The sequence below is a fragment of the Panicum virgatum genome, chromosome 9N, assembly GCF_016808335.1.
Source record: "Panicum virgatum strain AP13 chromosome 9N, P.virgatum_v5, whole genome shotgun sequence".
Lineage (NCBI taxonomy): Eukaryota > Viridiplantae > Streptophyta > Magnoliopsida > Poales > Poaceae > Panicum > Panicum virgatum.
The window spans coordinates 15732333-15748681 of NC_053153.1; the positions used below are offsets into that span (position 1 = coordinate 15732333).

At 45.2% G+C, this 16349-nt stretch overlaps 3 protein-coding genes across 5 annotated transcripts; 1 reads left to right on the forward strand and 2 right to left on the reverse strand.

Annotated features, from left to right (window-relative positions):
• Positions 1 to 2962: 2962 nt before the first annotated feature.
• LOC120692804 (zinc finger MYM-type protein 1-like) lies at positions 2963 to 6422 on the reverse strand. Of its 3 annotated transcripts, none has more exons than XM_039976198.1 (2): positions 3116 to 6422; positions 2963 to 2987 (listed from the first exon to the last, which is right to left on the reverse strand). In XM_039976198.1, exon 1 carries the CDS (start codon positions 5776 to 5778, stop codon positions 3121 to 3123), a length of 2658 nt encoding a protein of 885 aa, XP_039832132.1. In that variant the 5' UTR covers positions 5779 to 6422; the 3' UTR covers positions 2963 to 2987; positions 3116 to 3120. The 3 variants fall into 3 exon arrangements, with proteins under 3 accessions (XP_039832132.1, XP_039832131.1, XP_039832133.1); XM_039976197.1 differs by having other exon boundaries at positions 2968 to 5789; positions 5878 to 6422; XM_039976199.1 differs by lacking the exon at positions 2963 to 2987 and having other exon boundaries at positions 3290 to 3443; positions 3616 to 6422.
• A 169-nt stretch (positions 6423 to 6591) lies between these two features.
• Positions 6592 to 8005, forward strand: LOC120692805 (F-box/LRR-repeat protein At3g48880-like). The gene is made up of 2 exons (XM_039976201.1): positions 6592 to 7147; positions 7275 to 8005. Exons 1-2 carry the CDS (start codon positions 6762 to 6764, stop codon positions 7765 to 7767), a joined length of 879 nt encoding a protein of 292 aa, XP_039832135.1. The 5' UTR covers positions 6592 to 6761; the 3' UTR covers positions 7768 to 8005.
• Positions 8006 to 11488: 3483 nt separating this feature from the next.
• Positions 11489 to 16240, reverse strand: LOC120689593 (serine/threonine-protein kinase STY13-like). The gene is made up of 7 exons (XM_039971903.1): positions 15741 to 16240; positions 15116 to 15637; positions 13079 to 13200; positions 12682 to 12890; positions 12423 to 12597; positions 12183 to 12317; positions 11489 to 12086 (listed from the first exon to the last, which is right to left on the reverse strand). The coding sequence occupies exons 2-7, from the start codon at positions 15402 to 15404 to the stop codon at positions 11880 to 11882; spliced, it is 1137 nt and encodes a 378-aa protein (XP_039827837.1). The 5' UTR covers positions 15405 to 15637; positions 15741 to 16240; the 3' UTR covers positions 11489 to 11879.
• Positions 16241 to 16349: the final 109 nt, after the last annotated feature.

Genomic DNA, 16349 nt, shown 5'->3' on the forward strand with positions numbered 1-16349 from the left:
CTTACACCGACGATCTACTGGAATTGTGTCCTTCTCTCCAGAAGGACAACGATCACCCCCACCGCCGCCACTCCCTCCAGCTGCTGAAGCCATATTTTACTGAAAAACACTTTTATTTTTCATAAAATTATAAATTCTTACAATTACAACGCAAATATTATTTACTATTACAATTACAATGATCAGATTAATTACTCTTGCAAATAACAATGAAAACATATAAAAAAGACGAAATCTCTAATTAATTGAAAGAAATCTCAATAACTCCTAATTATTTTGACACCCTTCAGTTCCAGGAGAACACTCTTTTCAATATCCAGAAACCCTCTGGAAGAAAAAAAAACTTAATTTCAGAAAATGTATATGTTGGTAACCTCGACCCTGCGGTGATGACACTGCCTTTCGGGGGGACACGGTACTGTACAAGTACGTCACCAATAGGCCAGTCGCAACACCAACATTTACGGTTGATAGGAACACAACACTTGGCACAGGCAGCATGCTCGTTGATATGCTCTCAGTGCAACAACGGCCACGCTGACTGTGCCAAATGTTGTGTTCGTATTAACCGCAAGTGCTGGTGTTGCGACCAGCCCATTGGTGACGTCCTTATAACGCATCGTGTATCCCCAAAATGTAGTGCCACCACCGTTGAATGGAGATTAATGATGTATACTTATTTCGAAATAAAGATTTTTTAAGCTTCTAGATGGTTTCAGTGTGAGCATAAACGAATACATCACTAGAGTGTCAAAATAATCCATTCATAATACAAAAAATTCTAATATACTTATTTCATTAATTCATTCATTAATACAAAAATGAACTATCCACAATATGGTCATATATACAAGTAAATCACATGAAGTGTCTACACTCATTCTAAAAATTTCTACTATCCACATACTCATCTAAATCTAAAAAAAAATCACACCTACATATGCAATCTAAATGTCCAAGAAATGAGCTACACATTTTCTCTATTTCTAAAGCATGAAATGAGCTACACAAGCCAAGGAAGAAGAGAAAAACAAGCCCCAAACCTTTAGCGCCGATGGATGGATGGGGAAATAAAAAATCTTCACAAATGTGGTGAAGAAATGAGCAAGAACTCCCCTCTCCCGAGCAAAAAACAGCAAGAACAAGTGAGCTGAAGGCTCGGGCGGAGGGAAAGGGATAAGAGGGCCAAGGAGTTTTGTCCCGGTTGGAGCCACCAACCGGGATAAAAGGCCCCCCGTTTTGTCCCGGTTGGTGCCTCCAACAGGGACAAAAGGCATCTGTCCCCCTCGCTGGCCCGGTTAGTCGTTGTACCCGGGACAAAAGACACCTATTATCCTGGACCCAAAGACAGCCGGGACAAATGGCCTGGAACAAAAGTCTGTTCTGTAGTAGTGAATTGTGCTTACCAAGGAGTAATTATAGGATGTTTTCCATGTTTGCCCATATTAAATGCAGTTGCGTGTGCATTTCATTCGAGAAAGTTTCCTAGCTCAGATGGTTAGTGTATCGAGGTGGGAGTAATCAGGTGCCGAGATCGATACCTGGTGCATGGCGCTCTGCTGATGGGCTGCATGGCGCTTGCGAGGCCCCATTTTTTTTTCATGGCGCTGTTTTGGCTGCATGGCGTTGTTTCGGTTGGGCGCGTTTGTGGGCGATGGCCAACACTGATGACTCCAGCGACTCCAACATGCCGGGTTCCATGACGAAGAATCTAGCTTCAAGCGGCGTGCTGCGCGGGCGAGCAAACAGAGCGTGCTGCGGCGAGCAAGGAGCGTGCGGCAAGCGAACAAGCAAGGAGTGCTGCGGGCGAGCAAACAAGGAGCGTGCTGCGGGTGGGTGGCGAGCGTGCGCGCGAGGGACGAGGCGGCACGATCACTGCGCGCGAGGGACGAGGCGGCGTGATTAATGCGGAGTGAAGCGAACGGACGGCAAGCGCGGCGGCCAGGGGCAATCGCGTCCACAGCAGACTCCAATAGCTCAGAACGACTTGTTTTATGGGCATGGAGGAAGTACACGTTTATCATCTTTCTGCTGGTCTGGTAGGGCGTGCCACATAATGCCCGGGGCATGCTCATGTTGCTTAGGATTTTCTTTCGATAAAAGAATCGCTCCCTTTCTGCTCTTTGTCCTTGAGTTCACACGTACTCAGGAAACGATCATTTCTGTTTGAACTGATCCAGGGACCGGAGACCCTGGTACGAGTACGACGTGCACCTACCAAATTTGGACCTTTTCGACCTACTACTTTCCGACTTGGAGGACCGTGATTTTGATTTAATTTTCTGGTCAAGCAATGCAATGAGAATGAGATGAATAGAATAGAATCCAGCAGGTGAGCTAGTGCCGCTAGATTTTTCGTTCGTTTTTGCCACGACGGACGGGATGTACCTAGTCATTTCTCCATTTTAAATCGTACAAGCCATTTGAAGTAAACTATTTTAATGTTTGATGAAAATTATAGAAAAGACTACAAAGATTTATAACATCAAGTAGGTATACTATGCAAGTATATTTAATGAAAAATCTATAATACTTAAAACACGAATATTTGGTACCATAAATATTCCTGTTTTATTATATATTTGAAATATTTTGATTCTCTCAAAAAATTGAAATAACTTGCACTTTGGAACGGTGGGAGTAACACGCTAGCTCTAGCTCGGCAGGGGGGGCGTACGTGCACAGCGAACAAGCCGTGACAGTGGACATGCACCGAGCCGCACAAGGTCCCGGGCGGACAGGAGTTTCACTAAGCTCCAAACCAAGTGGCGCCTCCTGGTGACAGCATGCGGCGACGACGACGCCACCCGTGACGGAGGAGAGCTCGGATGCCGAGACCAACAAGGTCAATCAAGGACCGCGCGCGGAGTGCCGGGCGGCGACCACCATGCCCAGCGACCACGCCGACGGCGTCGTAGCTACTATGTACGCGCGGGGATCGCCAAAATTGAAAGCCCGATAGGCAGCGGCGGAGCTAGGATTAAGAACTTGGGTATTCCCACAACCAAAAAAAAAAAATTCCAATGCATAGCAACAGATTTCAAATGTAGTTTGTTCACATCTAAGATAGGCATGACAGTAGGAAACAAACTAATAAGTAACAAAAAGAACTTACAAAAACTATAGTCTTCCTTTAAATCTGCGTTCCTTCATAGCTTGGAAGCGGTTGATAATGTTTTTGTCTTGAACTTGTAGAAAGAACTCCCGCTCAATAAACGTAACCAAACAATCATTCAAATATTGATCTCCAAGTTTGTTTCTCAATTTGTTCTTCACATAATTCATGACAGAAAAGACTCTTTCAACACTTGCTGTTGCTACTGGAAGCACTATCACCAACTTGAGAAGCTTGTAAACAATTTGATGTCTATCATACTTGTTTGTTTCAACAAGCTTAACAGAAAGCTCTGCAAGAGTCTTCACATTGTTGAACCTTTCATCAGCTAGCATATCATTGATGTACAAAGTAAGTGAAGTGGGCAGATGTCTCAACTCTAACAATGAGAAATCATTGGGATAAAATCCAGCAAGTTTAACCAATTTGTCTTTGTCAAAAGCAGCAAATGAATCAATAGGACTGAATGCAGCCATGCAAACTAGCAATTCTGTGTTTACCTCAGAAAATCTTTCATTAAGCTCTAGAAGTTGCCTATCAATGATGCTTAAGAACATATCAACACGATAACGGTGTAGATTCTTGATCTGGACAAAGAACCTCCTATCTCTTCCTACAGGCTTGTAGAATATGTCCATGTCTGGAATTTTGATTTTATTCTTCACACAAAATGACTCCACTTCTTTGAGGAAATCTTCCCAGCCCTGATCCTCTCGCAATTGATGCAATTGGAGCTTGGTCAAGGAAATGAGTTCTACTGCATTGACAATATCTTGATCCCTCTTCTGCAAGGCATAATTCAAGTCTGCTGTGAACCCAAGTACTGTTTGCATCAAGTGTGCCATAAAAACAAACTCATATGATCGAAATATTGTCAACATTGTTTGTGCATGTGCACACTCAACACCTTGAGAGCGATCATCACCAACCTTCGTGAGGACTTTCCTAATTGAAGGATACAAAGATAAAAGGTGCATAACAGTCTTGTAGTGAGAACCCCAACGAGTATCTCCTGGCCTACCCAATCCCATTTCTTGATTCAAACCCTTTCCCGTCTGAATGTCATCGAATTCTAGAGCTTCTAGAATTCTCTGTGCTTGTGCTTCTCGAAGCATTTGTGCCTTCTTACAGGAATTCCCAATAAGGTTCAACAAAAATCTAACTTGATCAAAGAACCAAATACAATCTGGGTTTTCCTTAGCAACTGCCACAAGAGATAACTGAAGTTGATGTGCAAAGCAGTGAACATAGAAAGCAGATGGACATTCATCCATAATGAGTTTCTTTAGACCATTAACATGACCCTTCATGTTACTAGCTCCATCATAACCTTGCCCACGTACCATGGACCAGCTCAAATTATGCTCCATCAATAATTTCTCAATTGCAATTTTAAGTGTCAAGGAAGTAGTGCTCTCAACATGAACAATACCTAAAAACCTCTCAACTACCCTTCCCTTTTTGTCAACATACCGCAAACAAAGAGCTAGTTGTTCATTTTGGTACACATCACTGGACTCATCGGCAAGAATTGCAAAATAATTACCACCAAGGTCTTCCATGAGAAGCTTAGTTGTTTCTTTGGCACAACAATTAGCAATTTGTCTTTGTATTTCAGGGGAAGTCATCTTACAATTCTTTGGGGCATTCTTCAAAACCACTCTACCAACCTCTTCAAAGTTTTTAGCTAGCATATTTAACAACTCCTTGAAATTTCCTTTGTTAAGTGAATTTTCACTTTCATCATGTCCACGAGAAGCTAGACCTTGTCGTAGAAGATACTTAGCACATTGAATAGAGTATGACAAACGAGACATATAATCAGCCTTGTCATTTTCATTTATTGTAGCAAACTTCTCAACAATTGATCTTTTAGGTGTGATGAACAAATTATATTTCTCTTGAGCCATATTGTGAAAACTATTCACAGAACCACAATGTTTAGTAATCCTGCTTTTCATATGCCAATTTCTAAAGCCCGTAGTCACAAAAGCATCTCCACCAGAAGAATTAAGTTTATGCTTGAACAAGTAACAAACAAAGCAGAATGCAGTATCTTTTTGCACACTATATTCTAGCCATCTGAATTGATGAAACCAATCAGGCACGAAGCGACGAGGTTTACCTCCAATATACCTTATAGGAAAATCATGGTCCCATGGTTGACAAGGACCTAATGCAATGAATGCCCTGATCACAGAATTCCGCTCATTAACATTATATCTTTTGATGGGAATTCTGTTTCCAGGATCATGAGATAGACGGTCAATGTCATAAATAGCTTCATCATTTGATTCATCGCCGGAGTCATCACCATCTCTGATAGGAGACCAAGTAGAAGGTTCTGTGAATTCCCCTGATCTATGCTGCTGCTGCTCCTGCTCCTCTCCCAATTCTGTGGTTGCTGTGTTAGGGTCATTGCTAGCTATCTCAAGTTCTCTGCTTGCTATCTCATGGTCAACAGATGGAATGCTTTCATTATGAACTTGACTCACAATTGTTTCCAGCACAACAGATGGCGGATCTTGAGGTTGGGCCACACTCCCTACCACCGATGTTACTGCAACTGGTTCTGGAATTGATGTGGAACCTAATTCTACTTTTCTTGTCTTCGATGCTTTTTCCCACAAACTCTTCAAATCAACGGTTTTTCTCTTCTTCATTATGCAATAATCTATAGGAAGAACAACCAGTAATGGGGATTGGGCTAAATCCAAAAGAGAAATGACCAAATCCAGCAATGGGGAATTAGGGAATTATACCTCACCAGTCACCACGCTGCAGCTAGCCGACCGCCGCTCCACCACACGCTGAGCTAGTCACCACGCTGCTTGCGACTCGCCATCACGCGGCCTGCCGCTCCGCCACGCCCTGCGCGGCTGCATCCTCTGCCTACTATCGCCACCGAGCGCCGCCGCTAGCCGCTCACGACTTGCCGGAGAAGAACCGCATGCCAGCAAGATTAGGGTTAGGGATTGAGGATTGGGGAATGGCGAAGGCGAACAGAGAGCTGAAAGTGGAGGACGGAGGACGGGCGTCACGGGCAGTCGGGGGCATATCGCCTCACGTCCGTGCGAACAGGGGAGGCCAGGGGAGGCTTACTGGGCATCGTGTGCCTTACTGGGCCATTGGGCCTTGAGCTCCTGTCTCTATAGTCTATAGGCTGATGAAATTGGCTTTGGGCTGATTTGTGTTCTAAAATGACCAATATACATTATATATTTCAGTATATGCCTATGTATACTTATGGTTGTGCAAAAAATGTTGGGTATTCCTGGGAATACCCAGGCATCTATGTAGCTCCGCCGGTGCCGATAGGCCGATGGGGAAGTGAAAACGACGGGGGAAAAGGGGTGGTTCGTGTGGCGCGCGTGGCACGTGCGCTGGCCCCGAACCGCAGCAACCGCGCGGCGCGGGCCACCGGTGTCGGAAGCTGCCCCGGCGGCCCGGCCCCGGCCCCTTTATAAAGGCGGCCGCCGCTCTCCGGCTGTCCCTCTCTCAGATCACATCCCCACCACCATTACCAGGTCTAATCGTCATTAACCCCGCAGCTCCCCCGCCCATCGCGCGTCCCGTCCCGTCCCCAGCAACTCGGAGGAGCCTCCACCCTCGCCTCCTTCGCGCGCGGCGGCAAAAGGGATCGTCCATGGGCGAAGCGGCGGCGCTCCTCGTCGGAGCCGACCGCGCGGTGCCGTGGGCGGACATGGAGACGGACTGCCTGGCGCACGTGTTCCGGCGGCTGGACCTCGAGGACCTGGCCGCGGCGGCCCCGCTCGTGTGCCGCGGCTGGCGCCGCGCCGCCGTCGACCCGTCCCTGTGGCGCGCGCTCGACCTGCGCCGCGACCACGTCGCGCGCTTCATGCCCTGGGGCGCGCTGGCCGCCGCCTTCGCGCGCCGCTACGGCGTGCCGCGGTTCGCGCTCGCGGGCTTCCTCCGGCTCTGCGTCGCCCGCGCGCGGGGCTCCGCCGACGACCTCGCGCTCCCGCCGCTCCTCGCCTCGCCGGCCGCCGACCTCGACCGCATTTCGCTCCAGTAAGTTACTGTTACTGCGCGCGCGCCGCTTTTCGTAGACGTCGATCATCATCTCCCTCTCCCAAACGGCATGCCTGTCGTCGTTGCAAGTTCTGATCAGACGCGCGTCGGTCGGTGTCGTTTGCAGGTGCCCGAGGCTGCGGCGTCTGGCGCTCCCGCAGCTTCCCGCCGGCGACGAGGCGCGCCTGGCGGAGCTCGTCCCGCGGTGGCCGCTGCTGGAGCACCTGGAGCTCGACGCCAAGCCGTCGGCCTCCTTCCCCGCCCTCGCCGCGCAGCTCGGCCGGCACTGCCCGCGCTTCGCCAGCCTCAAGACCTCCGGCGCCGTCAAGCCCGAGGACGCCGCGGCGCTGGTGCGCTCCCTGCCCCGGCTCCGCTCGCTGTGCCTCGACCGGTCCTACCTGCCCCGGCAGGAGCTGCTGACCATCCTCGCCGGCTGCCGGGGCCTGCGGGAGCTCAGCGCGCGGGGCTGCGTCGGCTTCGACGAGGGCGACGAGGAGGTGGCCAGGCGCGGGGCCCGGATCGAGCGCTTCGACGTCGGAGGGTCCAAGATGATCGACGAGTTCCAGGACGAGCTTGCCGCCGGCGACGAGCTCTGCGACTCCTACGTCGACGTGATGTGATCTGTGTGCTTGCCCCGATCGGTGGTGCTCGTGTTGTACGCTTTGCCGTGCACGGCTAGCTAGGGAGAAAGGGAGAGCGTAATCAATGCGCACTCATGCTGTCATTTGGTAATCTGATGGTTTCTAGAAGAGTTATAAATTAGAGGGAGGGACCGGCCGGTCTTTGTTTTGGGATGGATCTTTGTGTTCACACACTCATGCTGTCATTGCCTACCTTCTGGTTTGATATTTTGGTGTACCTGCATCACTGCCCGTTTGCATGCATGTATGTACACTCCCAAAGGTCACCAGTGCTGCTGCTGCTGCTGTGTGACTGTAAAAATGTGAGTGATAAATTCAAAGAAAAACATCAGACATAACACACTGCATATCTGAAAGGTGCCTCCTGCTTTTTCAACATCTGACTTGAAAATATAGGAGTTATGGAAAAGGTTGTTCTACTCATGTTCCCACAAGGTCAAGAAAACATTTTAGAGTTGCAAATGTTTGCTGTCCGTGAATGTGATGGCCCTTTCGTTGATCAGAGTTGGTCTAAAAGCAAAATACCTTGTTCTTTTTTTCCATCAATTCTGAAATAAAAATGAACACAGCTGAAAAATATCCTTCGAATAATTAAGCAAAGTCAATTACTCCTTTCTTTTCGTATTTATAAGCTGCTGCAAATCCTGGCCAAAGAATTGATATATGGTTGCACAAGAGAAAATTGATTTAATTTCTGATCCAGACGGCATTTGTCCACTCAGTTTGTTCATAAATTCGTTCACTGTTTTTGGGTGGACGTCCACTCAGAAATTGTCCAAGCGAGCCATCTGTTCGTTCATATCGGATCATATTGCAGGAGATCTTTAGAGCTTTGTCTCGACAACTGATACCAAACAATATTTTCTCCTGTATAAGCAATTCTTTTTCTTAAAAATATGCAACACATATTCTTCCGAAATATCAAGCACTGATTTAAAAATCGGTGCTTCATTCTTTATATTTACTTCTGTTTTGGGAATTTTATTTATTTTGCTTGAAGAAAGTTTTTGCCTTTAATGATTGTCAGCACTAATAGGGTCATTTGTTTTTTGTAATGTAGTACAAGACTTTGTTTTGTTTCTTTCTTTTCCCCAGAAAATTAATGGACACCTTTGCATGCATCGCTTTCATATCTGGTCACTGAAAGGACATAAACAGCCCAAAAATCTTAGCAATGACGTGCTCGCCTGCAAAGTCTACCCAATAGATTATGTCAGAGAGAGCACCGTGACAAAATAAACAGTCGGAATAGCACATTTTTAACTGCAATATTATCTTTTTGCATGGAAATAATCTTGATCTGCTGCTACATGTATATATAGGTAGCCAATCTAGGTGTCGATGTGATCTTCAAAGTGCGACCTAATATATTGACCGCTCATTTCAATCGTAAAAACTCTATCGATAATCGTGAAGTACATTCCATGACAATTAACAAAATGTAAATATACATAGATGTGCTGCTTATATGATAGTCAAATTGAATCCCTATTTGCAACCGTGCAGAGCAGGATTGGCGATACTAATGTATCTTTGCCTGAGTGATGTAAGTAATCTTTGTAGAATCGGCAGGCCACTTGTTGAAGAAACCACTTGTATTATACAAGAGAGCAGCTGATGCAATGTGTTGATGCAGGATACAGTAAGTAATCGACCCATGGTGTCTTGATGGACAGTGGCATTGGTGACTTTTTTTAAATAAAAAATTTGTGAGGATGAAGGCAATGACGACAGAAGATGGGATGCTCCAAGCAAGAAACGATGAAAAGGCTAGCAGTGACTCCATCTCGGTTAGCTTAGGATGAGAGCAATGTCGTCAGTAAAGCAAGCATTATCTGGAGATGATGCCATACTCGCAGGGACGCAGGCAGGGGCTCCTGCCGCTATAGCTACCTAGTACTGCTCCTCCGATCTTGCGTCATGACTTGAGAAGAGCCTATTTTCGCATTGCTTTTTTCTTCAGCATGATCCTGAAGCTTTCGGTGCATTCAACACTAGTGGCTGAGAGTGTCCAAAAGCAGAGCTGCATAGATATAGATAAATAGGCCAAGAACCCTATGAGAATGACAATCTGGTTGCTAGTAGCGAGAGAAAGTCTTTTGGTTGTTGTGTTGTCTCTAGTGGGTGGAATTGTTTTCAGTGATCGATTCAGGCATCTGGTAGATTTATGTCAAATATGTGTGTATTTTAGGTGAAAGGTAGAACTTGAATTGTACTACTTGTATATCTAGTTCCTATAAATATGATGTCATTACGGTTGTAGCCGTGAGACGACTTGATTGCTGGTTTGTGGAGTTGCGGCGGTCTAAGTGTGGCAATGACAGTATCTTGTTGTCGATGTAGCTGCTGTTTTCATAGAGCAGGTAGGCTGCAAGGTTGTATCTCGTTAATAAATGTCGTGCCGATCGGTGTCGTTTCTTGTGCGTTTTTTTCGGAGCTACGGTGTTTGTAATCTTGTGTGTTTCCACCTTCGCCAGAAGAGAAAGTAGGATAGCAAAGCGATGCGCCACGGGGCACGTAAAAAGGAGGCAGGTGCAAACGAACGAACGCCCGGAACAAAGCAGAACACACCAGCACGAACAGGAAATGGCAGTAATGACGCCAGAGAGAACGAGGAGAAGGAAGGAGCGACTGATTCAGTGGGTAGCAAGCTTTTGAGAACCTACAAAGCATACCGATCTGAATATATAGGTCGCCGATACCATCACTATTAAGAATACATAAATGTTGTACTACATTGCTGTATGGAAGCTACTATAGCTAGCAGGTCGTGAGTTGTGACTGGAGCTGTCACTCGTTGTGTTCGCTTTACTGTGGCTGATGGCTGGTGCTGATTTGTTATGAGAGAACAGTACTGCTGACTGTCTGGTAGCTGGTGGTTGGTGCTGATTTAGTATGAGAGAACAGTACTGCTGGCTGGTTGGCTGATAAGCCAAGCGAACACGACGACTGATGTTTTTGAAACAGACGTGTAATATTTTTACTATTTGCCTTTACTAGTAATTAAGCTTCTTATGAAGAAACTTTACATAACGAGCATGATGCCATTTGTTTCATACGACAGCCCAACTCAATGTGCTTTGGTTAGGCTGCGTAAGGATGAAAATTGGTGATCGGTGCACCTCTAATTCTTTTTAGTTCTAATATTTATACTTCTTTAAAATGAGGTCATATTTCAGAAAAGTAGTAAAAATATTTAAACTGGAGAGGGTTGGAGATGCACCTAATATTCATCAATTTGCATACCTAATGATCTGAAATACCAGCCGCACACTTCCACAGTCTGTTTTGAGCTTTTCACGAGTGAATGTTACATTGCCATCGCCATGATGGTGCCATCCAAAATAAAGGAATGATGCATTGCCATCACCTTTTGGCAGCAAAAGAATGCTCGGGGCGTCATTCAGCTCATCACCGCCACTATTATTAAAACTGGTTCCGGAATAAAAGCAGAGAACGAGTTTCGTTATCCTACTTTAGCTTTGTATAAAGAGGGAGGATTTCACAACTTTACAATCCACACCTTATACATGAGTAACAATGATAAATTTATTCCAAAAGTTGGAAGGTCACAGTTGAAAAAACAAAAGTGAAATTGATTCCAATACACTAAATTCAAGAATAAAAAAGTGAAAATAAGAATAATAGAAATAGCAACAGCATCATATGTCCTCTACAGCTGAATGACCAAAAGACATGCTTCAAGCTAAACACCAATTTTATTTCTGCCCATTCTTTTCCTCAATTCTTTGCATGATTCGTAAATGGTAAAAGGAAAAAAAGTAAAGATGTATATTCAGCAATGGATCCGAAATGGACACGGGAAGGTAGCATTTTCAAGAGTGTAACTCCGTATACCCTGAAATCTCTTTAGAATCACAATTACATCATACCGCTTGTATAGAAAAAAAGCATTTGACCCCAAAGGTCATACGAGAGAGCTTTAGGCCTGTAGTCGACGCATAAAGGTGGCACCACTACCATGAACGTCTGACAGCACCGACTAAGCAGGTGGCAACAGGAAGCATGTCATGCCCCATTCATTTACATGGGCAAAATGTAGCTGAGGGAAGAAGGTATCATGAAAAGAACTATGGACCACGAGCCTTGGTGAAGCATAAGCATCCAGATGATTGACCATCTGGTATCATGCCACCACCCTTGCTCGTGTCAAGAGCCTCTAAAAGCTGTACCACCTCATCCATATCAGGGCGTTTATCAGGGTTTGCATCCCAGCATTTCCGCATAACATTAGCAAATGCGCTTGGACAGCAGCGAGGAATGTCTGGGCGCAAATTCTGCCAACAAAACAAAGGAATAGTTAATATAAGAATGTGTTCTGTGCACATTATATGCGGGAAGAAACAATTGCATATATGAAACACAGGGCAAACCTGATGGACAACAGCGGATGAGACATCGGCAAAACTAAGGTCTGGATACGGCATGTCACAGCAATAGATTTCCCACAGGCAAATGCCAAAACTGTAAACATCACACTTCCTGTTGTATGGTTTACCATCAAGTACCTGTTAGAACATACAAAGAACAGAGTTTCTTTTTAGCATTCGAATAGCTGAAAATACTACACATTGTGAATCAGAACAGATTAAAAATGCCAGTCCAGTAAGTACCTCTGGGGCCATATAACCAAGTGTGCCTGTCGCACCAGTCATGTCTTTTGGATTCTGAGCCTCGACACGAGCAACACCGAAATCAGCAATCTTAAGGTTTCGCTGTGGAGTGAGAAGCATGTTTTCACTTTTCACATCCCTGTGTACAATCTTTCTTGAGTGTAGATAGCTCAATCTGCAAACAGAAGGTTCAGATAGTTAACCGTGTATCCAGAGGTAAATAGTGCATCTCGATGAGTTGAGTTTAAGTGATCTTTACCCTCTGGCTAAATCCAAAGCAAGCTGAACCACAACTTTGTAAGCAAGCTTCCGTCGGCTGTTCTTTATCAAATATTGCTTCAAAGTTCCTCCAGCGAGATATTCTACCACAACGCAACATGCTCTCGCTGGCAAGTTAGTGCGTGCATCACCGTTGGAATTGTTGGCAGGAATCTTAAGATCTGTGGTCCCCATAGATGCACCAACAAACTGCAAAAGAAGTAACACTGCATTTGAGTACTTGCCAAATAGCCCAGAAGAAGAAATCTACGGACGATACCAGCTATATGGTAATGGGTGAATTTTGGTAATCAGTAAGCAAAGGACTAGCAAATTTACTATCTGAATAATAATTTATAGACATGAAGCTGCATAGGTTTATGTGCAAAAATATTCACCTTTGTCACATTAGGATGGCTGAGCTTATGCCAAACAGCAACCTCCTGCTTAAATGATGTTCGCAAAGTGGCAGTTTCAGCTTCTGTAGCAAAACCATCCTCTCCCCAATCCAAAAGCTTCACTGCATGTATCAGAAATGAATATTACTTATTTGTCCCATGGAATTGTGCGCATATAATGCACACATATGTGAACAGTAACAGTGGCAAATAGATGACGCATCATATATGGACGGTGAAAGTACACGAATCTAAGCTTTGTAAAAATGATTAAAGGCAACAAAAAAGAGTCCCAAACTCTAGCACACCATACCATGAAGATATTTAGGTTTCAGATGGAGAAAATAGGATTGGACCAAAGAATATAATCTTAACTTAGCAACAAAGGCACTCCAAATGGAAGTAGCAAAATGAGCTTTAGGCAGCAATGTTATTTGTTCTAGCGCAAAGGTGAACGTATATGGATCTCAACCCTATTAGAATGGTTAATAAGAAGAACAAAAAAGAATAAAAAGGAGTCCAAAATCCCAGTACACCATAGCTGTACAACATTTAAGTGTGCATAGCATGTTGCCATCCTCAACCCATCGAAACAAAATTATAATATGATATTATTATTTATAAATCAACAAGAGGAAGTGGTGTGCTCCATGGACTGAAAAACAACAAATTTGTTAATCAACAAGAAATGGTGTGCTTTATTATTTATAAATCAACAAGAGGAAGTGGTGTTCTCCATGGACTAAAAACCACAAATTTGTTAATCAAGATCACAAATTTAGATGAAGGAAACTGAATTGGGCCAAAGGATAAAATCTTAGTCTGGAAAAAGAATGGCACTGAAAACAGACAGTAAAAAGTAGCACATATGAGCTTCAGGCAGCCTTGTTATTTGTTCTAGTCACATATCTGCTACTGAAGAACACAACAATGGCATATCACACTGTACTATTGATGAACACTGCAGTGGCTTATCTATTATTGACAAGCACAACAATGCCATATCCCAGCAACCTAATGTTGAGAAGGCTACAGCCTACAGTAATGTTCCAAATTGTGGAAAGATTCAACAAAACATTAATTTTCGCATTGATTTCCAAAGTACTACCAAGGACTTGAAGGATCAATTGATTGAATAATAGGTGTCTAAAAGCAAAATAAAACAGAAGAGGTCAATGTTGAAACATCTATAATCAACAGGAAATTGACATGGCCACATGGGGCAGCACAAAGGTGAAAAACGCAAATTGAAGGGAAGAAGAGAACACAATGCAAAATTACAATAATTTGGGGGTTTAGGGAAGTTCAGAAAGAGTACCCTTAAATTAGTCATGTGCAAGATCATCAAGTGCGAATATGAAAATATGCAAAAGCAAACATGTATGTTCTAAATTCTAGGCATGGCAAGCATAGAGCATGGTTCAGGGTTCAGGACCAGGCCACAGTTATTGTCTTACCGAACTTCTCCTTTCAAGAAACAGACTCTTCACCAACTTAACTACCAAGTAATTGAAGAGAGATTGAATGCACAGTTGAAACATAAGTTGTGACTAGCATAAGATTCTGCTGACAAGAAAAGGGCAACCATATTCCTAGAGAGCACCATTCAAATACAGCATATCAGATATTGCGAAGAGAGTGAACAAAAATGAAGTTGCAGAAAAGCACAGTAGATACATTATAAGCAAAAGGACTATGCAGCATTGTGCTATACACAAATGCTTAAGACAAATTTCGAATAAGAGCTAGTGCTGCCAGGTATTACTTTCCACATAAATCGAAACAATTAAGGCTCCTATTTGACAGGTCAGATGTGGAATAAACTTCAAAAATAAGCTAATGGAACTGCTAGTCTCAATAAATGTATCTATCATACACCTAACACACACATCCATTCTTTCGATCCTCTAAGATCATATAGTATGCTATTTCACATGAATACATAAGACAGCACAAGACTAACTATTATGAAAATCAGCTTGTAAATCAGCAGCAGTATCAAGCATTTTGAAACAGGCAGAGCTAGATGATAGATACCTGCAACATCCTGACCGTCATAGGTGCCACGATACACGGTGCCATAAGTCCCCTGCGCGATGACATAGCGGATCTCCAGCTTTGCAAGATCAATCTCCCACTCCTCCTTGGGCCCCTGGGACTTGAGGCTGGCCTTACCCCAGGTCTTGGTGAGTTGCTTCTCAAGCTGGATGTCAAGGCTCGTAAGATCAATCTTGTCAGCTCGCACATATGTATCATTGCTTCCCATACTCCCGGACCTCTTCAGCTTCGCCTTTGCCTCGGGCATCTCGCTGGTGCTAGAAGCCATCGCCGCAGGGGCCGAGAGCAACTTTCCAGGAACGAGGCTGGAAGTCCCTAAACTAACAACAGACGAACTCTTTACTAGAGACCCGGTGTGCCACAGAACATACTTGCAGCACCAGAGACGACACAAGAACCGGCTTCTTGCCCCCAAGAAACGAATCCAAGAACTGGTAAAGCTTCAATCAAATCTTGGGCGGGCCTTGATTGGAAGATCGCCGAAATCTTGGCGGAGACTGACTGGAGATTTGTACCAAACAAAATTCCCCAAATTAGACCGTGACCTGGCAGGAGAAAGGCACCGATGGATCCAACAAGCAAAGAAAGGTCGCGGCTTTATTACCGAACTAAAGCGACGGTGGCAGCACGAAGCCGAACAGCCCTCGGAGTCGGAGACCAAAACCGACCGGCCAAGTTGACTAGCGGCTGACGAAACCGGCAGGAAAGATCGCGAGCTGGGGGCGCCGACCACTGGAATCCGATCGAGAAGAGGCCAGATTGATCTGACCCCCCAACCCGCAAGAACGCAGGACTCGGCGGGACAGCCAATCGGCGCAAGATTGCCTCCGGGAAGGAGCCGTGGATTCGTGGACTGGAAGCTCCTCCGATTTGGCCGGGAACGGCGGTAGAATTGGCGCTCGGAGGTGGGGCGGTCGCGGTGTTGACGAAGCTAGCGTAGTGGCGATGCCGAGAGCCGGTGGCGGCGGGGATAGTTTATTGCTACGGCCACCGGCGGCTGCGCCCGCTTAGGTGTAGGCCCGTCCGCTCCCGCTGCCGGCTCCCTTGTTCTAGGCCACGTCTCTTCCGGCCGCGAGGAACCGTGGATATGCTGGGTCGCCACTCGCCACGGTCCAAGCTGCGCGGCAGGCGAGAGATTTTTCTTCCGCCTACGGCATGCGCTGAAGATTATCGATTATCGCTGTGGATTCTTGATTTTCAGTCAAAGACGTTT